The 27,835-nt window shown below is 41.8% G+C and overlaps 3 protein-coding genes across 4 annotated transcripts in view; 2 read left to right on the forward strand and 1 right to left on the reverse strand.

Moving 5' to 3' along the window:
- The window catches only part of LOC117547853 (cyclin-dependent kinase 17), a 38,090-nt gene extending 27,724 nt beyond the window's left edge, over positions 1–10,366 (forward strand). The window contains exons 5-18 of one of the 2 annotated variants that reach the window (XM_034218739.1): positions 548–673; positions 2,768–2,824; positions 2,981–3,095; positions 4,659–4,753; positions 5,221–5,283; positions 5,728–5,851; positions 6,102–6,222; positions 6,718–6,815; positions 6,976–7,081; positions 7,512–7,554; positions 7,728–7,818; positions 7,967–8,044; positions 8,875–8,910; positions 9,090–10,366. In XM_034218739.1, the coding sequence (XP_034074630.1) occupies positions 548–673; positions 2,768–2,824; positions 2,981–3,095; positions 4,659–4,753; positions 5,221–5,283; positions 5,728–5,851; positions 6,102–6,222; positions 6,718–6,815; positions 6,976–7,081; positions 7,512–7,554; positions 7,728–7,818; positions 7,967–8,044; positions 8,875–8,903 (1,146 nt within the window). In that variant the 3' untranslated portion in view covers positions 8,904–8,910; positions 9,090–10,366. The remainder of the gene's footprint in view (positions 1–547; positions 674–2,767; positions 2,825–2,980; positions 3,096–4,658; positions 4,754–5,220; positions 5,284–5,727; positions 5,852–6,101; positions 6,223–6,717; positions 6,816–6,975; positions 7,082–7,511; positions 7,555–7,727; positions 7,819–7,966; positions 8,045–8,874; positions 8,911–9,089) is intronic. The other variant, XM_034218738.1, reaches the window with a different exon arrangement.
- Positions 10,367–10,446: 80 nt separating this feature from the next.
- elk3 (ETS transcription factor ELK3) lies at positions 10,447–18,584 on the reverse strand. The gene is made up of 5 exons (XM_034218740.1): positions 18,222–18,584; positions 15,256–15,464; positions 14,143–14,901; positions 12,256–12,378; positions 10,447–11,202 (listed from the first exon to the last, which is right to left on the reverse strand). The coding sequence occupies exons 2-5, from the start codon at positions 15,460–15,462 to the stop codon at positions 11,104–11,106; spliced, it is 1,188 nt and encodes a 395-aa protein (XP_034074631.1). The 5' UTR covers positions 15,463–15,464; positions 18,222–18,584; the 3' UTR covers positions 10,447–11,103.
- Positions 18,585–21,069: 2,485 nt separating this feature from the next.
- Positions 21,070–27,672, forward strand: hal (histidine ammonia-lyase). Its single transcript, XM_034218784.1, has 20 exons — positions 21,070–21,371; positions 21,548–21,608; positions 22,036–22,063; positions 22,149–22,223; positions 22,304–22,376; positions 22,510–22,576; positions 22,671–22,708; positions 22,833–22,958; positions 23,595–23,734; positions 23,915–23,962; positions 24,191–24,338; positions 24,437–24,532; positions 24,929–24,987; positions 25,163–25,243; positions 25,395–25,460; positions 25,550–25,715; positions 25,908–26,042; positions 26,693–26,801; positions 26,931–27,000; positions 27,091–27,672. The coding sequence occupies exons 1-20, from the start codon at positions 21,125–21,127 to the stop codon at positions 27,220–27,222; spliced, it is 1,965 nt and encodes a 654-aa protein (XP_034074675.1). The 5' UTR covers positions 21,070–21,124; the 3' UTR covers positions 27,223–27,672.
- The last annotated feature ends 163 nt before the right edge of the window (positions 27,673–27,835 follow it).

The raw sequence follows: 27,835 nt of genomic DNA on the forward strand, positions 1-27,835 counted from the left end.
GTGTTGCATATTGTTGGGGGGGTTGTTAGTGTCCAGTGTTACCTCAGTGGGAGTGGAATATTTAAAGCAGTGAGAGAGAGAGGCTGGATTAACAGTAATCTAACAAATAGAGGAAATGCATGATGGGATGAATCCAGGCGTTGCATTGTGAGCGTGTTTTGATTTTATATAACAAGTCAAAAGGATCATGCTTTGCTCTAGGAATGGAAGTATTGCATTGCTCTACAGTAGGTCTCTATCAAGCACACACACACACACACACACACACACACACACACACACACACACAGTAAACAAGTAGAATCTGTAATAGGCCTCACTGGTCAACAGAGAGGCCTAAAGCCGGCCGCCTATTACAGATTCTACTTGTTTACTCTGGGTTTCTGCCATTTTGTTGACAATCTCTGGTATTTATTCAGAGTTTACGCTGTTTGCTGAGGGTTAACTCCTGTTTTCTCATTGTTTTAACATCATGTTGACACTGTTTTAAAATTAGGTTCTCTGTTGTTTTTAACCCTTTATATATGTGTGTGTGTGTGTTCTGCAGGACCTGAACAAACGTCTGTCCCTGCCGGCTGACATCCGGATACCCGACGGTTACCTGGAGAAGCTGCAGCTGAGCAGCCCGCCCTTCGACCAGCCGCTGAGCCGACGCTCCCGCAGAGCATCACTGGTGAGACCAAGGGAGAGAACTGGGTTAGGGTTAGGAACAATGTGGTCAAATGGATAATAAATCAAATGGAAATCTAATTCAGTCTTATGATCCTACTGTAAACCTTCCTGCTAAGCACCGTTACACCAGACTAGCCGAGCATGTAGCAGCTGTAGAGCCACATATCTTTCTCTGGAGTTTGTGGAAACCAAAACCATATCTAAAAGGAACATGTACATTTGACTTCCAGTTATCAACTTAAGTAAAACATGAGACCCCTCCCCTTTCATTGGCCTATATTTGTTTTGGCTATGAGCAATCAAGGTCTGCATGATTTTGAATCTGAAGAAAAATTTGAAACATGAACAGTCTCAAGTTCTGGATATGTATCTATAAAGAGGATCATTTTTCTACATTGTGTTATGGACAATCATATGTGTCTCTGTTCAAATCAAAGTGAGATATGACTCGGAGAATGAGTGATATTTTTTACTTGAATTCTGGCAAACTTGTGTAAAGCGTTTACATTGCCTCTTTGAACTTGTCACAGAAGCTGCTGCTAAAGTTGACTGTGTTGGTAAAAGGTCAAAATCACTGGTCCAAACTGAAGAACAATAACCCACTTCCTGTTCTTATCCATCGTCCTTTTCACCTTCTCGTATTTATCAGTTGAGGATTGACTTGCCTGCCCTGTTTATTAGATACAAATCAAAGTACTTCTACCTGCTTATTAACTGTCAACAATGCCTGAAATGGTCTAATACACCCAAAGAATGTCAAATATATAAATGTATATCATTTTATGTCAGATATTCCTTATATAATCCGACCATTATTTTATCTAACTATGCTCAGGTAAAATCTGGATCAGCACGTAAGCTCATAGCCCAAACTGGGAGATAAATGTAGAGGATTCAATTCTACAATACTTCCCTGTGATATGTTGTATTTATTTAAAATAAAACTCAAGTGCTGATACCTCCGAACTCTGCTTATGTAAATGTGCAGTAGTTGCTGCCCACTTCCAAAAGAGCGGGCTGTTCAGATTTGAGAATCAGCGGTGGAGGAGAGCTGGGCAGAAACAGAGGCAGCATAAAGATAGCTGTGAGCGTTATGTTTTATTTAAAAGCACCTAGAAACCGAAGTGAGAGAGCTCACACCTTCCTTCCTCCGCTGTCTGATCTCGTCCTCTCGGCCGGTCATGTGTTTATATTGAAGTCCAGCATTCAGTGTGTCAGCAGCTTCAATAATTAGCTTGTGATTTTACTTTGAAAGTACATCAACAAAAGCAGAACAGAGGAGACGTAAGGGCACTGCCTCGCACAGGCCACTGCCTTTGCATTCACGCCTGGGCCCCGGCAGAGTTGTTTATAAAGCACTGAGAGGCTTCGGTCCATTTGTTTTCCACCCGGAGATCTCAGCTCACCTGGCTCTGGTCCTCATGCTTTAAAGAGGCTCAGGTTATGCTGAGATAGGGTTTTTTTTAATGCTCTGAGTTGCTGGAAAATGTTTCCTGAGGACTCGAGATGACCTCAGGTTTCCACTCCCTTTTATAATTAATATTGCATCTATATTTCTAAATAGCTTTATTATTTTTTTGATTATTGAGTGGTAGATTTATTTGTAAAAGTCAGAATATAGGGAAAAATGCATCTTATAATTTCCCATAGCCCAATGCGATGTATTAAGCTAGATTTTTTTTTTGTCAAATTACAATCCAAAACACCGATATATTCATACATTTGAAAGAAAAGCATTAAATCAAACATTAGAGAAGATTTAAAAGACGGTTGCATGTTCTGTTAATTGTTCAGTTAATGAATTGATCTATTACTAAAGCTCTAAAGCACATTAGGGTTTCAACATGCTTAATAAAGGAAGTTTGCCTTCCCTTCCCTATAAACAAACACATCGTTGAAGCCGAAAGCCAGCGGTAGTTTGTCGGAGGAGATTATCTGTGACGGTGGTTGGAGGGTGTTTGACCTCTTTACTCCCCCCCCCCCCCCTCTGTTGCTGCGTGGCCGTCATAAGGATTTGCCGTAGTGTCAGTAAGCTTGTCAGCGCTAATTAAGACGTCACCCTCATTAATACAGCTTGTCCCTTTCTCTTCTGCAGTCAGAAATTGGATTTGGGAAGTTGGAGACCTACATCAAACTGGATAAACTGGGGGAGGTACGTGAGAGTGTTTGTTTACCTTCTCCACAGGTGCTGATGTCCTCACAGAGTTAAACACAGGTGTAGAGTTTGCTTTAACCCCTGACAGCCTGACTCACCTGCCTGTCTTCCTGTCTTCCTGTCTTCCTGTCCTCCTGTCTTCCTGTCCTCCAGGGCACGTATGCTACAGTCTTCAAGGGGAGGAGTAAGCTGACGGACAACCTCGTGGCGCTGAAGGAGATCAGACTGGAGCACGAGGAGGGGGCGCCATGCACCGCTATCAGAGAAGGTATGAAAGTTCAGTGTTGCACCAAGATTGCAATGAATTACCCACAATGATAATAAATCACTAGGAATATATCACTCTTTTCCCGGGAATCTGGCCATTTCCTGCCACAATAGAGAGCTTTGTTATATAAAAACAAATTCCAGATATGTAGTGGACCTTTTCTGATAGTATTGTTTCATATTCATTCGACTTTGTGGAGATAGAACTCTTAAAAGTCTTAAATGATAAATAAAAAAAGACTCCAAGAATACAGTATCATTTAATCTAGTTACAAACAATATAGTTTGTCCAAAAAAGTCATAACATAATTTGTCGTAAAGGAGTCGTAGCATAGTAGGGGATAAAATGTATTGACGGTTTAGTTCGAGGTGTTGACGAGGTGTCTATGTTTCAACACATGCTGGGAATGCGCACTGGCACACAAACAACAAATCCCTAGATGTGGCTAGAAAACAACAGTCACTAATGTTGTAACACAAAACCAGGATGTTGCACAATAAAAAAAACGTCACAAAAATGCGTGAATATACCGATTATCTCAATGTGGGGTGAGTTTGGAGTTAACAGAAGTTATTCAAGGAGAGTAATGTCTTAAAGGAGAGGTATCATGGCCATTTCCACTGATCATAATTCCATTGTTGAGGTATACTAAAATAGAAAAATACTGTGCAATTTTCCAAACTCACATTGGTTTCGCATACAGCATCTCTGTAAAGTATGTGTATTCAGCAGTATTCACTTTCTCCACTAAACGGCTCGCTGCAGCTCTTGCCCCCCCCCTCCCTGTGAGCACAGTGTGCTCCGATTGGTCGGGACCAGTTGGGACGTTGTGAATCGCTCTGAGCTCCGTGGAGGTGTGATTTCCTTGTTTAGCGATGCACAGCGAAACACAGCCAAACTCACCCTGAGCACAAACAAAGTCACAGCGGAAGTAAAAACAATAAGTGTGGCTTGATATTGAGTAAGAAAAAGGTTGATAAACGCTGTGAGAATGGGTCTGCAGAGAGAATTTTGCCGCGATCCCAACTGTCTGTTATCAGCCTGCAGCCAGGGAGGAGAAATCAGCAGAGCTGCCTGCACTGAGTGTGTGAGGAAGTCGTGGATTGGTCAATTTGGACCAATCAGCGGGGGCTTAACGCAACGGCTCCGCGGACGTAACGTAACGGCTCCACGGATTGGCCCATTTGGTTCCGGCTACCGCATGACCGTATCGCGTCATAGTTCTGGGCGTGGCTACTGGGTGTTCACACGTCACAATGTCCAGGCAGAACATGGAAGAAGGTCAAATAGTTCCAACGAGGCGTTTTGGGGAGGTATTTTCTGTGTTAGAGCTTTACTCCCAACAGGGTGCACTTTGAGGGTTTTGACTCTGCAGCTATTTCCATGCATACAAACCTTCATAACACACAAGGGGACGGGTAATAACCGGAAAAGCATGACATGTCTCCTTTAATAGTCTTCTGAGTCATTTGTTGTCGTTTTAATTTAGTTTCATCTTTGTTGTGACTTGGTCGAGACATTTGTGTTCTAAATTGCTTTTGTTTCCTCTTTCTTTTCCTCTAGTGTCATTACTGAAGGACCTGAAACACGCCAACATAGTGACGCTGCACGATATCATCCACACAGAGAAATCACTCACACTGGTCTTCGAGTACCTGGTGAGACCCTCACTTCCTGCATGACTCACATATTAGATAGATAGATAGATTCAACTTATTGTCATTACGTAGTACAGGTACTATGTAACAAAACAGTTTCTCTGCATTTGACCCAGCCTAGTGTTAGGAGCAGTGCGCTGCCATTATGTACGGCGCCCGGGGAGCAGTGTAGGGAACGGTGCCTTGCTCAGGGACACCTCGGTATCACTTGGTCTTTCCGGGACTTGAACTGGTGACCTTCCAGTTGCCAAGCCAAGTCCCTATGGACTTCGCCACCACCGCATATTATTCTATGCACTGATGCTAATATAAATGCATTATACATCATAACTATTCATGGCCCTCTGCACAGTTGAGGATGATACTGTCATGTAGGAGCACAATTTTTGCTATGCCTTTATCCTTTCTATGCTTCGAACACCCTCCCTCACTCTTTCTTCTTCTCTCCCCCTCTCTCTTTTGTGTAGGACAAAGACTTGAAGCAGTACATGGATGACTGCGGAAACATCCTGAGCATGCACAATGTCAAGGTGAGTCTCTGCAGGCGGCCTGCTGGCCAACTTCATCAAATGCCATGAGTTTGTTGTTGCTTGTATTGATGCAAGGAACGCTATTAGTGTGCCCCCTGGTGGTGAAGCTACGGCACTGAAGGGGAAAGTGAAATTTGCTTTACTAACCTTACTTTTCCACACAATTTTAATGTTTTTGTGTGCATTTTGTATCTTTTTAAATAAAGAAAATAAGAAAAAAAATACTTGAACTTCATATTAAAAGCGAACCTGGGTTGTTTGAAAGGAGCGAATGTAAATATTATATTTCTAAAATTACATGTATCCAGGATTCTTTAGCTTTTTTCAATGGGGTTTGGGTAAAATTGAATGTAATGTAGCATCAATATTGATTCAGCGATGCTTTTTGAAACTGATTTCACCGATGTGACGAGAGTCACTAATCTAGAATATCTCTCTCCCTAGATTTTTCTATACCAGATCCTGCGAGGCCTGGCGTACTGTCACAAACGGAAAGTTCTCCACAGAGACCTGAAGCCCCAAAATCTGCTCATCAACGAAAGAGGAGAACTCAAACTGGCTGACTTTGGTAAAAATGAAAGAAAATACTTACACCAATCTGTTTGAGATAACAATTCTTATAGTGATGGATTATCTGCCACTTGGATGTTAAAAAAACACTTGTTTTTACAATTCTTTAAGATGAATTCATCTATTATTTTCAAAAACTGCTTAGAACAATTGAGCAATTAATGAAAATGTTTGAAAGCCACACTTCAGTTTGTACTAAATGTGGCTCTTGGATCTGTTTTTTTATTTCTCATATTTCTGCTCCACAGGCCTGGCGAGGGCCAAATCAGTGCCCACTAAAACATACTCTAACGAGGTGGTGACTCTTTGGTATCGGCCCCCCGACGTGCTGCTGGGCTCCTCTGAGTACTCCACGCAGATCGACATGTGGTGAGTGGGCCGCACTCAACAGGAAAGATTACAACTGTTATAAAACACGTTTCATAACTCTCTATGTCCATATGACCGGGATGGTGCAAAAGCAAATATGATCCTCAAGAAGAAAGATATTTTTTTGTACCCGTCTGTTTGGATCTTCTTTTAATAAGTTGAGCAACGTATGAAGTGCAGCAGCAGACAGGTGTCCTAAGCTTCAGTAAAAACACTTTGATGTGGCACATGGTTGTTAGCGACTGAACGAGCTGTTATGAAATTAAAGCATGAATGGTTTCTCTTCAAAGTACCCGGCTTTCTTAAATTAATCCTTCCTTTTGATTTTTCCTTCGTTGGACAAATTGTAGTTGGCCATATAATGTGCGATTCAGGGAAGCAGATAAAAAAAACTGATGTTGTATAAACACAGATGACCTGTTGGAAAGATTAGTGATAGATCTTCAGTCAGACTTCTTTTCCTGACCTGATCCCACCTCTCTGCCCTCCTCTCAGGGGTGTGGGCTGTATTTTCTACGAGATGGCCGCCGGCAGGCCCCTGTTCCCAGGCTCCACGGTGGAGGACGAACTGCACCTCATCTTCAGGCTGCTAGGTCAGTGCTGCCCTCTGCTGACCGGGGACCACTCACACTTTTAATATGAGCCTTTTAATCGCATTAACCCTGGCATGCAGCCCCTGTGGCAGCGCGAAAAGCCCCTCCAGCTGCCACGGTAACGCCTGACTAACAGGGTCCATTGAATGTCCCCCCACAGGCACTCCCACAGAGGACAGCTGGCCCGGGATATCCTCGATGGACGAGTTCAAGTCCTACAAGTTCCCCAAGTACAAAATCCAGCCGCTCATTAACCACGCACCCAGGTGAGAATTCCCCCTTAAATATCTGATTCATCTTCTAAAATATGTATTGGCTTCTTATTTGACATCAGATTTAGCGTTCTGCAGCTTATTACATTTCACATCAGATATTAATACAGCATTTCTACAGTCTTTTAACACTCAGCCTCACTTCTCTTGTTAGCCCCGTAATCATTGAGAATGGAAGTGAGCAAATGTTTCTAATCGGACCCAGGTACGAGAGGAGTAACTGTATGTAGAGCTTTTCAGAAGCTTAGAGATTTAGTCATTTAGGTTTTGTTTAGTTAGCAGTGTGTGCTCTTTGTCACTTCCTGTAAGGAAATCCTGTGGAATAGTTGACTGTTTCCTTCCTTATACTCGCCAGCATCTGTGAGTCACCCCCACCTCCACTGACCTCTCTCTCTCTCCCCCCCCCCCCCCCCCCCCCCTGTAGGTTGGACACTGATGGCATTGACCTGCTGATGTCATTCCTAAAAGTGAGTCTCTCTAAATTTGCCAGACATGCCTGCGATGTTAAAAGCAGTGCGACACATTTAGCAGATATGTTGGGGCTGTATTTTTGGACAGAAGTAAATCAAGGAGCAACAACACATTGCTGACCTACTTTCTTTTTTAATAACTGTGTCTTTCTCTCACTGCCGAATTTCAGTATGAGTCGAAAAAGAGGATCTCCGCTGATGAAGCAATGAAACAGCCGTACTTCAGGAGCCTTGGGCCACGTGTGCTCGCACTGCCAGAGAGTGAGTAATGAAACGCAGTAATGCAGACTTGGCAGGCTACGAGTTGAAGGATATTGCAGCGAACAGCGAGTATCAGTTACAGCCTCATGACTATTTTCTTGGCAAGATGTGATTTCTGTAGCACTGACGGCCTCTTTGTGTCTGACAGGCATATCCATATTCACACTGAAGGAGGTCCAGTTGCAGAGAGATCCCGGCTACCGGAACTCATCATACCCTGAGTCAGGTGAGGGAGGAATCATGGATGAGCACTTTGATTGTATTCACTGTGAATCAGACGTTTCTAAATGATGAGATGTGCCTCCCCAGGGGGCCGAGGGAGGGTTGAAGGGGAGCCTTGAGTCTAAGATACTGCATGGGGGGGGGGAAGAGACAGCTGCATGCTAGGGTTTTAAAAACAACAGGAAGTGAGTTAGGCCTGTTCATGAACTTGGGAAACAGTTTTAGCTGTGCCTGTGCCACACCTTATGGAGGCAATTCATGTAATTGAACCACTTATAATATAACAAATGTGCATTTTCCTTCTAAAAATGAATTCACTGCATGCAAAGAGTGTTTACAGTGAATGTGACTTACACTGAGGATACTGAGGACTTCATTTTATCTGACTTCCATGGCAAATAACCAGTCTTAAATCCATAGTTAGTTATTTAATAGAAAACTGCTATAGTAACTGTAGTAACTGCTCCTTTAATTGGCTTTCTTCTGCTTCAAATAAATCCAGTGAATGTTTTCAATACATACTTGTTCACATTGCATACAGGAGCTGCTTATACTTAAATAAGGACACTTTTAATGTCACCTATTTGCCAGAATGTAAACAAATATAAAGGTGAAAGATTAGGCTTAGGTTAGTGCTGGGCAATGTATTCGTATTGTGACATGGGAATAGATATTTTCTTAGATTAGTAGTGTTTACTTATTCTGTTATTATTGTTTATATTGCAGTGAAGACTGTTCTAGTTGTTGTGTGATGTTATCCACTTGGTCATTATATCCATATTACTGATGATTCTCTATCAAATGTCTCATTCTGTTAATATTTTGTCAATGCAGCAAATGTCAACCCTGAAGTATCACCATGATATTAAGGTATTTTGTAAAGAAATATTGTGATATTTTATTTGGCTCATACTAAACTCCGTCGTAGTTCTTGTTAACAAGCATTATGGGAGTAGTTGTTGCAAACCTTTCCATGTAGATTCTGGGGTTTGGGGTGCTGCTGTAAACTGAAAATAAAAACTAAATCATTTATGTTTCTCTCCCCTCAGGCAACGGAAAGAGCAGAAGACAGAGCATGCTGTTTTAGATTCTCTGGACTGTATTTTTTTATTTGGGAAGGATAGCTGTACAGTCTCGCCGATGGATCAGTAACCTGAGATGGATGTTGGCATGGAGCATCATCTTCATCACCACCATCATCATCCTCATCATTACAAACCCCCCCCAACTTGGGAAACTCGTCCACAGTGCGACCGATCCCCTTTCCAGGTCTGGCCTGAATCTGGCCAATGAGAGACATTTATATACTGTACATCTATATTTATTGAGAAGAGAATTTGCTGCTAAATCCAACTACTGTCTAGAATTCTAACGGGCTCAGTCACTTTAATGAGTACATGCAATGTGTATAGATTTAATTTCTTTTGAAGTGGTGGTATTTTAAGTTTTTTGTTGTCATTTTCATACATAACAAAAACTCAGCCTCGAAGCTCCCCAGTGTGTGTGTGGGGGTGTGTGAGGCACACAGCGAGCAGAGGCATGTTTCTGTAGCAACTCAATAGGGTTTGATTACTGTCTCTGTTGCCACGGTGCTGTTTCTCAGCTGCACCCATCATTTGTGACCGTTTACTCCGAGGCTGGCTTTGATATAACTGATAATTGTATCATAACTGGAGGCTACTAGGAGAGCAGTGCAGCCAAAAAAGATCCCGCTCTTGTCAGAGGCTGGCATATCATTCCAGGATGCTGCGGTTTCTGTCGTGACCAAGGAACATATGCAGGAGGGAAAAGCAAACGTAGAAATAATGACAAGGGCATTACAGGATTAGTAACGCCTCTTAGCTCTGAATAAAACATAATTATGTAACTAAAGTGAACCTTTTTCCATCTCAATCTGACACTTCTCCAGTCTGTTACAAGGGGAGGTGAACGTGAACCCCCAGTGTTGGACTCTGCTGGCTTTGAGCTTCGCAGATGTATTCTCCTCTCTGCCATTCCCATCTCCATCAAATGTTAAAAAAAAAAAAAAAAAAAGTATCTTTTTGTTTCTGGATTGGCCCCATCTTTGTGTTGCATGCCTGCTCTGTTGTGAGGAAGCACACAGCCACTGAGCTCCTGATTCGGAGCGCTAGCTATAGTCCTGCCCCTAGTGAATACCATCCTGAGTCAGTCTATTTAACAGTGTTACAAGAGATGTTTTGTATGATATTCTTTAACTTTATTTGTTGATCATTGTTATTGGTGTGGGATTTCATTGCAGATGCCCACCCATATTTTAGCTTTTTTTTCCAGAGTAAAGAAAATTAAATCTAAAGTTTAAACAGAAGTCATGTGACCTGGTTGTGTTTCTCTCTGCTGTACGGACACTTCTAGCTACTGTAAAATGTTGGATTTAAAGACACTGTGTTTAAGCATTCAATGCTTTGTTTATTGAAAATGACAAGACATTCTTCACAATACAAAATTATACAGAATACAAACTGTATACCAAGTCCAGTATAAAAAAAAAAAAAGGAACATTACAAGTGTTACAAAGGTTTTTCATTGATTTGAAATCTCGTCTTCATTAAAAGGTTTTGGAAAAAGAAAAATAGGACAACAAGGCACAGCCGGTACTATCTGAGAAGCATAGTGCATACATTACATAGAAAACCACACAAGTAAAACAACCAGTTTCACGTTGTGATGAACACTTATGGAAAACAAAGATTTTGTTTTTATTTATACAAGATTAAAATAACCAAGCTCTCTGCGCAGAACGAGCGGCTGGCTAGCCGTTTGCAGCGAGCTCTACTGTCCAGCGCGGACAGGGTCATGTGGAAATGTGCTGTACGTTATAAAGAGCCAGACGTCTCTCAGACATCGCGGCGTATGGCTTTTACCAAGTGCTTTCAACCACTGGAATCTAAAGCAACTCAAGTGCAAAAAAGTGAGGTCACAAACTGTCTCCTAGGACTTTTTTGAAGCGAAATCTAACAAGATGGACACGAGATGGCTGCTGCTGATGATCGGTCAGAACAAGGGATGCATGAAGATGGGAGGTTTTGATCCGCAGACCCTGGATCAGGATTTGTGGGTGATGTGGGACAGGAGCAGGGAGGAGGGTGTTCCTTCCAGGTTTGGCAGGGGGATAGGCATGTGTCCGTTGATTAGGCTGGGGAACTGTGGAGGAAGAGAGAGAGGGAGGGAGTTAGCGAGGAGGGGACGAGGCTCTTTGAAAGCTGCTTTCCGCAGAGGAACTGCAGCATTGTCACTGCTCTGGTTTCCTGTTTTTTTTTTAATTCATTGTGCCTCTTCCTGTTCGTCTCTGTCCCCCTCTACCTCCACAACAGAAGGAGAAGTCAACACTGTTTCTGCACAAAGAATCCGGTATGGTGTGTGTGCGGCTGCGGTGGGTGTGTGTGTTTTTCACAAATGAGGAGCAGCTCTCAAACCAGTCCACCCTGTTCAGACTGGCTCCCCTGGGCTCAAACAGGAAGTATTCACAGGATTTCCTCTCTCTCTCTCACAAGCGCTGAAACAGGACACCTCTGCTGGACCTGCTTACTAACTCGAATAGCTTCGAGTGTCTCGCTCCTTCGCAGATCTCATAGACGTCTTGTTTTAAAGTTCAGTATATTCTTTGTGTTAAAGTAAAATTATGCAATTCATGCAGGTATTCAAAGACAGAGATCAATGTTAATGCCCATTATGGGTATAAGTATCCGTCATATTTTATTTGACTGTACTCGGTTTGTTAAATATTAATATTTTTTAAATGTGGTCTTTATCTTTAATTTGTTCAATTAGTCTTTAAACATTTTCTTTTTTAAAATAGCTTCTATAATAATACTTTTTTTTTTGTGTGCTCCTTTCTTAAAAAAACGAATGATTTTTTCTGTGTCTTTGTGTGCAACATTTACAACAAAGCAAATTCCTCGTATGTGTAAACCTACTTGGTAATACAACCAATTCTGATTCTGAAGAAACAAAGGATTCGATAAAGTTTTAGTCAATAAAACAGGAGCCAATGTCTGTCCTTGCCTGTAACAAATACTTAGGAATTCCTTTATATTACTCAGCTGATGTTAACAACTGCTGGGAAGAAAGGGGATTCTGCGGCAGAGCTAATTTCACCCGTGCTCTTAACGTCCTCCTCGGCTTTCAAACGATACCGGTAAACACTTAGGAACCCCCCCCCCCCCCCGTATGTGTCTCCACCTGTGTGTGTTTTACCTGGAAGAGGGAGCCGTGGCCCTGCAGCCGGGCGGGGCTGAGCGGGGCGACGGGGCTCAGACTGCTCCAGAAGTGGATGCCTGACAGCAGAGGACTGTGAGCCAGCAGCAGACCAGAGGGAGTCTGCAAGGTGGGGGGGAAACACAGAGGGAGGAGGGGAGGCTTTATGTAAATACAAGAAACCAAGGGGAAGACAATATTTCTTTTTAAATAAAAACACAGAGACCCACTGCTTGGAGAGCATTGCTCTGAGGGCTTGGGTAATGCGAAACATGCCGAAATGGTAAATGGACGGGTATTGGCGTTTGGAAAAACAACTGACGGAGCAGGAAGGAAGTCTGTGGTTTCTCCCCAGAATACAGGGGTGACGTTGGGTGGGGGTTGTTGTTGATTGGGGGGAGGAGGGGGGACTGGGGGTCCTCAAGCACTTCGAACTCCAAGCAGGGAGAAAACATATGAAATCAATTTCTCCCCTGGCCTGCTCTCCCCCCTCCCCCTACTTTCCCCTGTGTCACCTCAGAGAAGTGAGCCAGTGTTGCGGAGGGACCCAGCCCCGCTCCCATTATTAATGGAATTATTGGAGCATATGGCATCACTTAGGGCCTCTTCCCCTCTCTCATAGGTTGGACTTGCCGAAGATTCCTGTAAATTGCTTGTTTTCCTCTGATCTCCCTTTTTGCGCCCCCATAAACAGACAGTGAGAGTGTAGTAATAATGGCTTTCTCAAAGTGTGGATACACCTCTGATGTGGCAGTCATTTAGCTTTGTAAGCACATTGAACAGATTATTAAATACCTTTGGCGTTATGGCAAAGATAAAAAGGTCCCAGCTGGAATAATTTGGCTCTACATGTGTGTCAGAACACATTTAATACAGTAGCCTACCGTAAAAGCATAATTCACCTTTAAGCAGTGGTATTGATCAACACTAGACAACAAAAAGACAAATGTTCCACAAATTGCTTGAAGAATTCCAGTTTGCTTGTGTACTATATTTTCTCTAACTTTAATTTTAGCGTTGACATACTTCCATAAGGCCTGTTATTTGCAGCACATAAACATTCTGGCAGTCATTTTGGCTTTTGCCCCACAAAGCTGTTTATTGAAATGTTTTGAAGTTTAAATCCCAAACACAGACAGTGACGCATTACATTTGATTTCATTTGCATTTGTTCAAAACCGTTAAATCGACCTGAAAGTGCCTGTGCATATATCACCCTAAAATCCTGCCTATTTACCTTTTTTTTAATACCTTTTCTCTGCCTGTTTCTTAAGGATATTTGAGCTCAAGTGACTACTTAAATAAATATAGCAGTAGTCTTTCCACAGAAACATGCCAGGCTGTGTCAGATGTCTCTGGCTGCTCGCTGAGCGCTTTGGGGGCACTGACATCATACTCTGGACGGATCCCATCCTCTCTGTGTGGCCGGCCAGCACACAGATAGCATCACAGGATTTATTCCCTTCTTTCAATAGATTTGATTATTATTGGTGTCACTGTACTTCACCTGTAGCTGGCACAGAGTGAGACGATCTCTAATCCACCGTAAATTATTGAGAGTGGAAATAAGAGCGCTTTAAAATGTGTAAGGGAGAAATCATAAAGTGTGTAAACATGTCTAGACTAGATAGATATGAAGCCGGTTTTAGAGGAGTCTGAGGTGTAAACCTGTCATGCTTACATTATGTATCATATTTCATTGCTTGGGAACACCTTCTCCCCCAAAAGTGCTGACGAACATAACTTTAAGAGTCTGTAAACAATCAACGTGTGTCAGAGAGAGGAGACCCTTTGATCACGGGCAGGAAACACACACAAAGTGCAGTCATGTGACCTGGCCGTGCTCTCACAGTGATGGTTGGGCATCATTCAGATAAATGGTCTCACCTGAGCAGTGAAGAAGGCGGGGGTGAGGGACCCGGACGGCAGGGCCGGGCTGTTCAGGGCGATGGAGCCGATGTCGCTCCCTGAGAACAGCAGAGACGGGGCGGAGATCTCCAGAGCTTTGGGCTTTTTGCTTTTTGGTGGGAGTCCAATTCCTTGGTAACTACTAGAGCTACTTCTACCGGCGCTGCTGCTGCTCCTCTTCTCCGGGGGCTGCAGGGCGCGCTCCCGGTGCCCGGAGGAGAGGTTGAGGGGCTGGGCGCTGTGGTCGGAGGGCTCCTCTTCCTTGATGACGGCAGGGCTCCAGCTCCGGGATGTGTGGGTGTGAGGGGAGGACAGGGACCGGTGTTTGGATGGTCTGGGCGGGATGTAGGACTCTGACTTAATAGAGGGGGGTGAACTCCTCTCGTTGGCGTTGGTGCCGAAGCGGATGACGGAGCGCGGCTCCTCCTGGCGCTCCCGCAGCGCGCGCAGCAGCTCGGGCTGGTTCTGCAGCGAGCTGATGCTGAAGGACGAGTAGAGGCCGGAGCGGAGGTAGTCGTTCCTACACTGCTGCGCCAGGGTTCTCCTCCGGGCCTCCTCCTCCCCTTCCTCCTCCTCCTCCTCCTCCTCTACCTCCAGCTCTGAGGCCTCTCCGTCCTGCAGGGGAAACCTGCCAGAGGCCAGACCCATCTCCACCGCCTGAGGGTCCATGTTCAGGATCTCAGGGAAGGACACAAACTTATAGACAAACTTCTGGCCAATCACCTTCTTGATGATGTTCTGCAAAACACACAAATGCACAAATGATGAGGAAAATGTGTAGGTATAGCAAACTGAAACAAATAAAGAAAATAATAAAAACATATCTTGATCATCACAGGGATCGTGATAGTGAAGACATACTGAGACAACTCTTTGGTGTACATAGTGGTGGTACATAACAACCGGATTTCGACTTTGTGTTTTCTGACAAAGAGGAAGTGGAAGTGTCTATCAGGGAAGATTGTGGTTTAAAGAGAACAACAACATGTTGTAGATGTACTTCAGGTCCTGTCGGTTACAAAACCTGCAATGAAAAGATTAGTTGAACTACAACACAAACGCGACCCCTTCATATGGCCCAAATGGCCTCACCTTGTCGTAGTAGTAGCGCAGGGCTCGGCTCAGCTTGTCGTAGTTCATGTTGGTCTTGTTCTTGCGCAGCCCCCACAGCTTGGCCACTTCCTCTGACTTCAGGAGCTTGAACTCTCCGTCGGTGGACGTCCAACATATCAGGTGCTTGTGACTTTGGTCCAGCAGCAGCTGCAGCAGGAACTGCCACAGAGTGATGGCGCTGTCCATACCTGCAGCAAGACATGACCAGCGTAAGAGAAAACAATGGACTGGAAACGAACATAAAACGCCTTCAATGTTTTTGTTTTTTATTATAATAAGATGTCGTCCTCCTGTGGCCTTTTCTCTGCAAGATAAAAGTTAAATTGCCACCTAGCGATGTGTCCTAGAAGAAAAGCACATAAACTTCCTACACTACCTGCCGGATGCTAAATGACAGAATAAGCACACAATTCAAACCCCTGAGGGAAACCAGCCTGTAAGCTGTTTGCACTCCACTGTGCTCATTATTTCTATGTTCTAGACTTAAGCTAATTGCTTATTTATAATAAAACCTACCTTGTGTGTTTAGAGAAACTGTTAAGAACAAGAACTGATACTTGATCTTAATTTAAAATCCATTTTGGTGATTTCCGTCTTGCCATTCTCTTTTTACTGCACAGACTAAATGAGGTTACTGGCTGAGAAGGAAACGGCCTGTAACATGTGGTGTAAGGACGAGTCCACCGGTGATGAATAGAACAGTGTGTTTTAAAGAGTGTAGTGTAATGTAGCAGCAGCAGAAGAGAAGAAGAAAAAAAAAAGAGTATAAGGAGGAACAACAGCTCAAGCCAGAAATATGCTGCGGTTCAACCTGGCCCTCTCTCCACAGGAAGTATGACGGCCCAGGGTGGGTTATTCCTTTAATAGAGGAATGTGCAGCCTCGCAGCTCCTGTCTGCCTGCTACGAGCTCACGTCTTAATACTGTGAGTGTGTGTATGAGTGTGTGTATATGTGTGTAGGGGGGGCTGTTTCTGTCACCATGGATAGCAACACCAGATTAGCGCTGAAAGGATTAATCAATTAGTTACATTTGCAATTAATAGATTGGCAGTGTTTTCGGTAATTGATTAATAGTTAAGTCGTTTATTAAGCTAAAATGACATGCTGTTGTTTCCAGCTTCTCAAATGTGAGGTTTTTATGCTTTATCAGTACATTCAATGATTTTAAATTGAATATGTTCGAGATTTTGTCGGACAAAGCCAGCTATTTGAAGACATCCCCTTGGAATCAGAGAAACTGTGATGCCCATTACTTTTTTTCTGACATTTTAGAGAAAGAGGATGTTTAAGAGGATATTCGATGATGACAAATCTTTAGTTATATGCTAACATCAGATAGACATGTGTGTGGATAGGGCTAAACTTTTAATACATTTTTGGTGAATGAGTCCATTGCAATTATTATTATTGTTAAAAAAAAGGTTCCAAAAGTTGATCCTAATCAGGTTCAAAGATGATTTATAGTCTCAATGTATTCTTTAATCTGATACTGTAATAAATCAGAGTGTTGCTAACATTAGTGTCAATTTGATTGTCCTTTGGCTATTTGTTTGAGAAGTTTGGCTTATTTTTGTTAAATAAAAAATAGTTCCTACTAAAAGTAAGGTATTGTTTCGGCACTACACAGCTCGATAGATAGTGAAGGACCTGCCTGAGTCTCATCTTTGCCGTCTTATCGGTGGATGTGAGGAACAATTAGTGACTGATGCTTAAGAACAATGATAACACTCTTGCCTTTAAACTACGTCTCTGTCCGGAGAGGAGAGAGAGCGAGAGCGAGAGCGCTGAACTCATTTCCGACACAATGCATCCCCTGAGTTTTCCATCTTCCACGTGAAACTACAAACCTGTCAGAGTCAGGACTTCCTCCCATTCTACTTCCAAGGACACATGTTGAGAGAGAGGGGATCCCACAGCAGGGGAGCATTTCCCCAGTCATGCCACACTTCCCACAAAAATCCCAAAAGGGAGAGGGTCACAAGATCAAGTCATTGTCATCTTTCCACAGATCCACCCTTTAAAAACCCAAACCAAAGTCTGGGTTCAGATCGGTTCAGACACTTTGAAGCAAAAGGAAAGCTGGCCACTGAGCTGACAGCTCTACAATTAGGCCAGTGTGACTGATAAACATTCACCTTTGCAAGATGCCACAAATAGCACAGAGGGACTTTAAAGTATGGAGCAGCTCCTGTAGGGCAGACATACCTCCTACATAAATCAGATTTGATATGTAAAGTAAGGCAGTTGTAGGGGATTATACATATTGTATATTTGAATACAAGAGATATACAATCTCCTACAGCGAAGTAATTACAGATACAGCACAGCAGACATGTTATGACCACTTTCTAGGAACATTACAGGGACATTGTGGTGGTTTTGGTCCGGACTCAGGAGCTCTGTTGTGGATGCTCAGGTTGAGAAGTCTCGCTGTGTGCACAAAGCCATCCAGTGTTGGCTGAACGGAAACTGCTAATGAGATTAGATGGTGTGTGTGCAGACATTACTTAGCCATGACTAAATCTGCTCTCTTCCTGTTCGCACACGGTGGAAAATTCAACAGGGGCCCTTAAATAAGAGAAGCATCTCCAAACAGCCGCCGTGGACTAGATTTCGCATAGCTCCTCGTTTGTTTGCGTCTCTTTTCTGGGGAGGCGACAGTTGTATCCGGGACTTGAAAGTTGCCTTTACTCACACAGAGGTTTTGGATCACTATTGTGCCACACTGACTCATAATTCAAGATGTGGCTCGGATCGGAAGACAATTGTGTCCGCATCTAGACATGTAGCCTACTATTCTTGCGTAAAAGTACAACAAAAAACACTCGATCCGAAGACAACTTTAAAGCGAATACAGTTCATGTTGGTAATACTTCCAATCATGCACTTCCCTCTCTATAAGCCATCAAAGCTCTGTTCATAGAAAGATTGTTTTTTACTTTACCTGCGATTTCTGCCTCGGTATTTTCCTCTGCGAAACTTTACGGTGAAGCCTGAGTGATTCCTTGTTTTTCCATGCTTACTTCTGGTCTACACAGTTGTGCTGGACTGAAATAGGATCCTGTGCTTTTTCTTTTTCTGAGCAGGAAGTTGGAGCAGGCAGACACAGAGCCGGCTGACTTCCTCTCCCCGACGATTCCCCAGGCGTTTTTGCCGTCTGTGTAAACACAGTTTTCCTCCCTCCTCTTCTCCTCTGCCTGCCTGCTGACGGCCAGCAGAAAGGCCTACTCTGCGTCCGCCGCACACATGGGGCTGCAGAAACTCCTACAGCCCGTAAACTGACATCATCCGTCCGCAGTCTGGCGCGATGCGTTCAGGTGCGCCTCGTTATTTCTGTCACTTCCACTCACAGGCCAAGAGTCATGTAATTTGAGGTTTTATTGTGTTTCGTTTCAACTGGAAGACAAATCCAGATATTGTATGTCAGGAAAAGTAGAAATACTATGTTGCAACATATACAGTCTATGTGTTGCAATAGTACGGGAATAATTCAGATAGCCTACTATACCTGTACTAACACCCATTGATGGAAAAGTATCTAAGTACTTGTAGCCTACATTACAAGTTTCAATAAAAGTATTAAAGTATGAACTATATCAAATCAAATCAAGTTTTATTTATATAGCACATTTATAAACGATTTTTGGTCGAGCCAAAGTGCTGTACATATAATGAAAATAGCCTACAGTAGAGGCACTTTACAGCAAATACAACAGCACAGATTGTTCAGAATATCAGTATGAGAAAAACGACACCCTCTATCCTTAGACCCTCACATCGTACAAGGAAAAACTTCCAGAGAAAACCCACAGTTTAAGGGGGAAAATGGGAGAAACCTCAGGGAGAGCAACAGAGGAGGGATCCCTCTCCCAGGACGGACAGACGTGCAATAGATGCCGTGTGTAAATCGAAGAGATAATACATTTTACAGACAGAATGTTAGGAAATGCATGTGTCTGTAATAAGAAGATGAATCCACGAGGATGACAAAAGTACACATTTGAGGTAGGCCTACTTGTCCTTTACCTTAATATTTTCATTTAAAACTCCTTTAAATGTTCTACTCCACTGCATTTGTTTTACAGATGTATTTATTAGTTACTTTATTAATTTAGAATTTGACACCCAATAATTGTATACTTTTCAAATATTATTATTTGGTATAGATTAAACCATTCAACATTATATTAAAGTAACTAAACAGAAAGTTAACAGAAAAAAGTGTTTTGTTTCACAGATCCAAGCTTCTTATATGTGAAGTCTTTTCAAATATATTTTTTTAAATGTCTGCAATGAGTAATTTTACCCCTAATAATTCAAGTACATTTTCCTAATCATACTTAAATACTTTTACTTAAGTACAATTCTCCATGAAGTACTTTACTTAACATTTTGTATTTTTACAGTGTGGTATTAGTACTTATACTCAAGTAAAGAATCGGAATACTTTTCCCTTCACTGCTAACACAACACTGAAAAGTCGTGTATTGACATGTTACTTAAGTAAAAGTAAGTCACTAAGTGAAATTCAAAACATGTAGTCAAAGTACTTAAAGTAAAAGTAGGATACAATATAATACAAATTGTAATAAAATGGTCATAAAAACGTCACAGTAGCCTATAGAATATCATAAAAAAGCAATACAGTCCTGCATTCAAATGTTCTATTCATGTTAAAAATGAGAGGAGGCATCATCAGCACAAGTATATTTCTTGTTAAGCTAAATTAAGTTAATGTTTTACTGTGAAGTAGAAGTAAAAAACAAATAAGCAGTTTAATTGTAGAGCTTTGGGAGCCTTCTGTAAGTTATGTTGGGCTGTAATGAGTTAGAATATTAACATAATTCAAACACATTTTAATTGTTATCTAAGCATCATAGAAACAACTAAGTCATGGCAGGTGTAATTTTCAGGACCAAAGTTATTAGGCCCGTTCCAAACAGGAATGTTTGTTGCAATGCACTCGTTATAACAAATCTTAATTTTTTAAGAACCCTCCTTATTCATTGTAAGCAGAACTTCCTGAATGTTAAAGTAACTACAGTAAATCTGTCAAGTCATTGCGCAGAAGCAGTACGATTGGCACAAAATATGTTACGCTGTGTGGGTCGGAGCTTTGAGATGTACGTTTGTTTTTGTGATTATTTGATATTATGGAAAGTAGGAAGAGCAAAGTGGAAGGACATGCAACAAATGGCATCAGCTGTTAATGAACTGTTGATGTTGCAGATACATGTTATCCACCTTTGACCACTTAGATTACAAAAAGTTTTAGTAGCAATGCATCAGAACCCCATCATGTTTTATTTGTTAGTATCAGCCATTGAGAATTCCGGTCATTTTTGGTCATATTCATATTTACACTTATAAGATTCACAGGCACTAAAATGTCTGACAGCAAGTTAAGGCACCGGCAGAAATGGGATACATGGATACATGTTATTCGAATAATTTGTTATTGATATGTAATTTTGGAAATAAGATTGATCTAATTTTGGTTTCCAAAGCAAAGCCAGAATTGTCTCGGTTGTATCACTTTAGGACAATTCTGGCCTGACAACTAAAACAACAATACACAAAGTCAGCAGACTCTTCCCGTTTGTCTAATTCAAACACATAAAAGCCTCCATATTTTCTGAGATTAAATCACGTGAACGCATTTCAGTCAGTATGTCCAAACATCAGTGTGACCGACCTGTGCAGGTCAGTGACCCTCAGAGGTGTGACACCAACGAGGCGTGGCTCCCAAGCGGAGCTTCTGATTGGCTGCTGGACTTTAGGTGCTGAAGGTGCTTCCAGGGGGAGAGGAGAGCAGCCCTCACTGCTGCAGACTCCCGCTGAAGTGCAATGCCTCGATTCACCGTACATATCCGAGATGAGTGGCTGGCAGTGCCCTGCAAGGACGCCACCAATACCATCCAGTGGCTCGGACAGGAAGCCCTTAAACGCTACATTAAGAACAAACCGGACAACGGCGGCATCAAGGATGTAAAGGACGCCCAGTTTGTGGTGCGCAGGTGCCAGGGTCTGGGCCTGCTGGACACCGATGACACTATTGAAGATGTGCTGGAGGATAATGACTTTGTCGAGCTCGGTATGACTTTATGCATGTAAAATGTTAGAACATTTATGAATTACATTTAAGGGACAGTTATGCCAGTTGTTGTGCGTAATTGTGCATGGCCAGTTTTTAAGAAACGAGACATTACATTTAATAATACTGTCGATACAAGTACAAATGTGATGTAAAATATTATCCTGTACTTGCAGCTGTCCAAGGAGACACCATGTCCACTGACTTTATCCCGTGTCAGCCCGGAGTATCCCACCTGTATCCTTCCACTTAACTGTTTGAGCCATATGTAAGCTCCCTGCTGTGATCTACACTTTGGTCAACCTGGGTTGCTTTAAAACGTTCTTTCTAAATTAACGTGACTGAAGTTGATATTTTAATAGTGGAAACTGTTGTATTTTTCATTAAGTTAAGGCTATATTAAACAGTTTTCTAGGCTAAGTAATTTACACTGTCGTACATAAAGTTGGAATAATTTAGTTTTCAGACACATTCTTATTTTTTATTCCTATTTACATAGACAATCATTTTAAGAGAAGAGGTACAAAATACTACATTACACCTTTATGAGCAACAATGTATTTTATTAAATAACATAACGTTCTTGAATTTCTGTAAGAAAAAATATACTATAGGGCAAACTTGTATTTGTTGAATGTTATCCTCAATCAAAAATGTGAAATAGCACTGCAGCATACAAAGAATCCGCGGAGGTAAGAGTTGATTTCACCATTTCTCTTGCAGTAGTAACATACTACTGATTGCTTCTGTGTAACACGGCTCTCTCTCCCTGTGCAGTTTCTTTCCCTAGATGGCAACAGCCTGACATCGACAGATCTGGTCAATTTAGGAAGAGGACTCTACAAGATAAAGGTAATGATCAACAAATGGTATTTCTTGTCATGACTGGTCAGTGTAATCTTTGACTTAACGTAATCATCCCCTATTTTCAGCTGACTCGGGAGGCCGAAAAAAAAGTGGTGCAATCCAGAGAGCTATTGGACACCATTGTCAAAGAAAACAAAGGTTAAGAAACATTTAGGGATAATATCTGTAATGCATTGGTCCCACTGTTAACCAGCTACTTAAAAAGTTGGCACGTGATAAATCAATAATCCCATGTATTGAGTTCTCTGTATCTCTCTCTATGTTTCTCCAGTTGTCTATGGAATCACAACAGGTTTTGGCAAATTTGCTAGAACAGTCATTCCTGTCAGCAAGCTCAAGTAAAGACAACATTTCACATTTTCTTTGTCCCCATTAAATCTTCTGTTTGAGAGTGAGTTGGTTTTAATGTGCTGACGTGTGTTTGTTCCACAGGGAGCTGCAGGAGAACTTGGTGCGGTCACACTCAGCAGGTAAACAAAGTTAAATTACTAGTCTAGAATTAAACATTTAAACATTTTCAGAGCTCCAGACAACATTTTTAGCTTTTGCTGCATTTAAATCAGCACCACCAATGATATGGTTTGCTTTTTGTAGGTGTTGGAAACCCTCTAAGCCCAGAGAGGACCCGCATGCTGCTCGCTCTGAGGATCAATGTTCTGGCCAAAGGGTACAGTGGAATATCTCCGGAAACGCTTGATCAAATGATCAAAGCCTTCAACGGTGAGCCTCATTCACCTCGTCTGACTGGTGATATCAGCTTCAGTTAACTGCTGATACCTTCATTAAGGGATCAGTATCAGGGAAGCTGGATGTCATATGTAGAGGTGGAAGAAGTACTCTTGTACTCAAGTAAAAGTAGAAATACCAAAGTGTAGGAATACTCTGTTACAAGTACAAGTCCTGTATTAAAAATGTTACCCAAGTAGAAGTACTAGTTTTGGCATCTAAATACACTTAAAGTACCAAAAGTAAAAGTACTCACTATGCAGATTGGCCCATTAATTTGTTTATCAAGCTTGTAAAGGTGGAACACATTTTAATTACTTTATTTACTGAAGGGTAGCATGTGAATTTAATCCAGGTGTAACTAAAGTTTTATTTAAGTGTTGATTGCATTTTTTGTATTATTTATCCATATCTGCAAAGTAACTAAAGGTACAAGGTAAATGTGGTGGAGAAAAAGTACAATATTTACCTCTCAATTGTTTTAGAGTAGAATTAAAAAGTACCATATATATACTTGAGTAAAGTACAAGTACCTCAGAATTGTTTTTAAGTACAGTACTTGAGTAAATGTACTTATTTTACCCCAATGGTCATATGACTAATCTTATCCCTCCCGCACTCACTCTGCAGCCTCCTGCCTCTCCTTCGTCCCAGAGAAGGGAACAGTGGGTGCGAGTGGAGACCTGGCTCCTCTTTCTCACCTGGCCCTGGGGCTGATGGGAGAGGGGAAAATGTGGTCTCCCAAGAGCGGGTGGGCAGACGCCAAATATGTAAGATTTACCTCTAATACTGACTTCCATGGTTGTACAACAATAACTTACCCAATGCTCCAGGAAATGTGCTTTGTGTATAGTTTTGAGTGACAGGTTGCAAGGTCCAATAGAATAACATGTATGCTTTTGATGACCCTTGACATTTTACATGTTTTTTCTCCTTTCATCTCTGACTAGGTCCTAGAGGCCCATGGACTGAAGCCCATATCACTGAAACCTAAAGAGGTAATGTTTAAAACCAGCCGTGCTCTCTCATATGTGATTTGTTTGCACTCAACAGCCTGACCCAGGGTTCACTGGGGACATGTTTTGTCCTCTCTTCAGGGTACAAAGTGTATAAGATTAATATCAGTGTTTATATTTACAGTTATACGAGTGCTCAAAGCATTGCATTCTTCTAGTGGCTTTTAAAGTGTAAAAATGTGCAACTCACTCCCAGTCTTTACCTCCCAGGGTCTTGCTCTGATTAATGGGACCCAGATGATCACGTCTCTGGGGGCGGAGGCTGTGGAGCGGGCCGAGGCCATCGCTCGGCAGGCCGACATCATCGCTGCTCTGACCCTGGAGGTGCTGAAGGGAACCACCAAGGCCTTTGACAGTGGTGAGCAGCATCAAAAGACTAAATGGAAACGTTTACCTTTAAACTTCAAAATGTGATATCTTTTCAATCCCTCCTCAATTTGTGGTCTCATCCTGCAGACATTCATAAGCTGCGGCCCCACCCCGGACAGATCGAGGTGGCCCTGCGCTTCCGCTCGCTGCTGGACTCTGATCATCATCCATCTGAGATTGCAGGTCAGGGGACAGGGCCATATCCTAAAACAGACAAATAACACAACATCAAATCATGCAGAATTATCTTTATATGCTGGGCAGCAATGTTGCCTCACATCAATAAATGTGTTGTAAATGCTTACAGAGCCACAATGAGTAGAGTTTGCATGTTAGTCTTCGATATCTCTGGGGTTTCCTCCAAACCAAAACACAAACATCTGTGAAGAATATTTATACCCCTGCACTCGGTTGAGGTACTGCTTTCACTGTGGCTGCCAACAGCTCGTAAATACTTAGTCTGGTTTAAATGCAGAGTGAGTATTTTCCCAGAAGGATTAATAAAGTATTGCTTTTGGTAACATGATGGCTGCTTTGCATATGTAGTTCTTAATGTGTGTGATTGGTATGTTTTTCCAGAGAGCCACCGGTTCTGTGACAGAGTGCAGGATGCCTACACCATGCGCTGCTGTCCTCAGGTAACCTCAAATCAAGTTTATTTATTCATCCCAAAATCACAAGTTCTTCCCTCAGGACTTAGCCATCTTACGTCACACTTGTGGTGGATTGTGGTACATAGCATGAGTGATGATGAGCAGAGAAATCAGATTACTGGAATTGAAATGCTAAAAATGTTGTTTACTTTACTTACAGGTCCATGGAATCACCAATGACACGATCAATTTTGTTAAGAACATCATCAATACAGAAATCAACAGCGCCACAGACAACCCTGTATCCTTCCTCATCGTAAAAATGTAAAGACTGTTTCATAAATCTAGACGTGTCACTTAAGTCTCTGCAATTAACAATGTATATTGGTTCAACCAAACAGTTTTCTGCTTTTATTGCAAATCAGATTAATGTTTCTTAACGGCCATAAAAGATGGTGTTTTCCGAAAGAGGAGAGACCATTTCAGGTGGGAATTTCCATGGCGAATATCCGGCTAAAGTACGTAAGAAGTGATAAAATGATTTTTTTGTTATGTTTAGTAGTTTTGTTGTCCTACCTCTCATTGCCTTTTCACTTTATTCTTTTAGGCTCTGGACTTTTTAGCCATTGCAGTCCATGAGCTGGCCTCCATCAGTGAGCGCAGGATCGAGAGGTTGTGTAACCCGTCTCTGAGCGAGCTGCCGGCCTTCCTAGTCAACGAGGGAGGACTCAACTCCGGCTTCATGATCGCTCACTGCACCGCTGCTTCCCTGGGTAAGTGTGCACATTTCTTTTTTTTATAAAAGCGCATCAACAGAAGTAAAGAAATTAGGTGACAATTATATTTTTGGTGAATAAAATAGATATTGTTGGGGGAGTCATTAAATAATATATATGTTGTTGTAAAGTTTAGCAGCATTTCATCATTATAGTGATTTGTATTTATGTCCTTTTTTAACTGTCTAGTTTCAGAGAATAAGGTTTTGTGTCATCCATCGTCTGTGGACTCCTTGTCCACCAGCGCAGCCACAGAGGACCACGTGTCCATGGGGGGCTGGGCTGCCAGGAAGGCCCTGAGGGTCGTGGAGCATGTGGAGCAAGGTAACTTATTTTTTTTAATCCAGGTATGATTGGATTATTGTTACTACTAATATTTAGGTAAACAACAGCATTCCAGTTACTTAAAGTGAAAAAAAACGTATTTACTCCAATGCAAGGAATCCAGTGGCTGCTCTGCATGAACATTTACGATCTATTTTATGTGCTATTCCTTTGCGATTAAAAAAGAAATGGACACATGTTGCTAAACTATTTAAAGTACAAGTTAAAACATGCAATGGGCTTCACAATCTCACACATAGTTTAGTACATTTATGAAAAAAATGTTGTATTAAAGTATTTTTAAAGCCCTATTTCTGATCTCATAATCTCATACTTTACATACACTCTAATGCTTTCAGTGTGCAGCCTCACTGCAAACACAGGATTGTCACTTAACACGCTCATATAGAGACATCAGATAGCCGGTTTAGATTTAATGGAGCTTAAGTTTATAAGAAACAGGGTTGCATCACATGTTGTGTAACATTTCAATTTTTTGTGACAGAAATTATAACCACTACAAATAGGACTTATCTATATACTGTAGGATTGTTTTCAGAATAAAGTGTCCTGAAGGGAATAATCTTGACAAGTGAACAAGTAAGAGATATAATTAATATTGTTAAATATATGTGTTTTTCTGTGCTCAGTTCTTGCTATAGAGCTATTGGCAGCCTGTCAGGGTATCGAGTTCCTCCGCCCTCTCCGCACCACCACTCCGCTGGAGAAGGTCTATGAACTTGTGCGCAGTGTGGTCAAGTAAGTCAAACAGATGTGGCCAAGGTACACGACTCTCAGTCCACTGAAACAACGTACAGGATGGTTAATATTTATCCACTGTTCCACTTCGGACTCTCTCTTCTTCTCTCTCTATTCTGATATTAACAGACCGTGGATGAAGGACAGGTTCATGTCTCCGGACATTGAAGCTGCTCACAGACTTCTACTTGACCAGAAGGCAAGTGACATTAAATGGTGTCCCGGCTCCCAGGTATGGAAATGAAAGATAGAATTGTAATTTTTTTACATTTTTATATTTTAAACCCAGGTGTGGAATGTGGCCAAACCTTATATCGACAAGTATAAGACCGAGGTCATCCCAGAGTCTCGCCCAGTCTCGCCGACCGCCTTCTCTCTGGAGCCGCCGGTGTCACAGAGGAAGCGCTGTCGTCATGAGTGAAAACATGTCTGATCTTTGCTATTTTTAATAAAAAAAATACCCTTTGCATTCCAAAGATTTATTTAAAGATGCAGCATTGTTTTGTCCCTTGTAGGCTTAATTCATAAGTAGATTTCTGGCCTTTTTAATCCTTGGTGTTTTAGTAATTTAACAATTGGTGCTGTTTCTCTAGTAATTTTGGTGGGTTGAACTTATATAGCTAGAGTTGTATTTATCTAGACTTTTGTTGTCCCTTTAAAATGTGCCTAATTTAGTTTTTACTGCCACATTACTACCTCAGCCATTGTAACCTTTTCACATCGAAAAAGCCCTTAATGATGTAACACAAACAATACTATGATTAAATATTGTTGCTGTTTCTCTGGTATTATCATATGAAATATAAAATGATTGTCATCTGTATATTTCCACTTAGACAGCAATACAACTTTTGAAAGCTGCATTCTTTAATTGTTTGTTTGATTGTGTAATTAATATTTTCTGCTAACTATTACTGTTAATATGTCTCTACATTTAAGGTGCTTTTGTGTTTGACAGACACTGATACATTCACTTATTTCTGGTTTGTTTAACATTATGTTGAGATCACTTTTAGAAGAAACAGTGGTGGAAT

The sequence above is a fragment of the Gymnodraco acuticeps genome, unplaced genomic scaffold (genome assembly GCF_902827175.1).
Source record: "Gymnodraco acuticeps unplaced genomic scaffold, fGymAcu1.1, whole genome shotgun sequence".
Taxonomy (NCBI): domain Eukaryota; kingdom Metazoa; phylum Chordata; class Actinopteri; order Perciformes; family Bathydraconidae; genus Gymnodraco; species Gymnodraco acuticeps.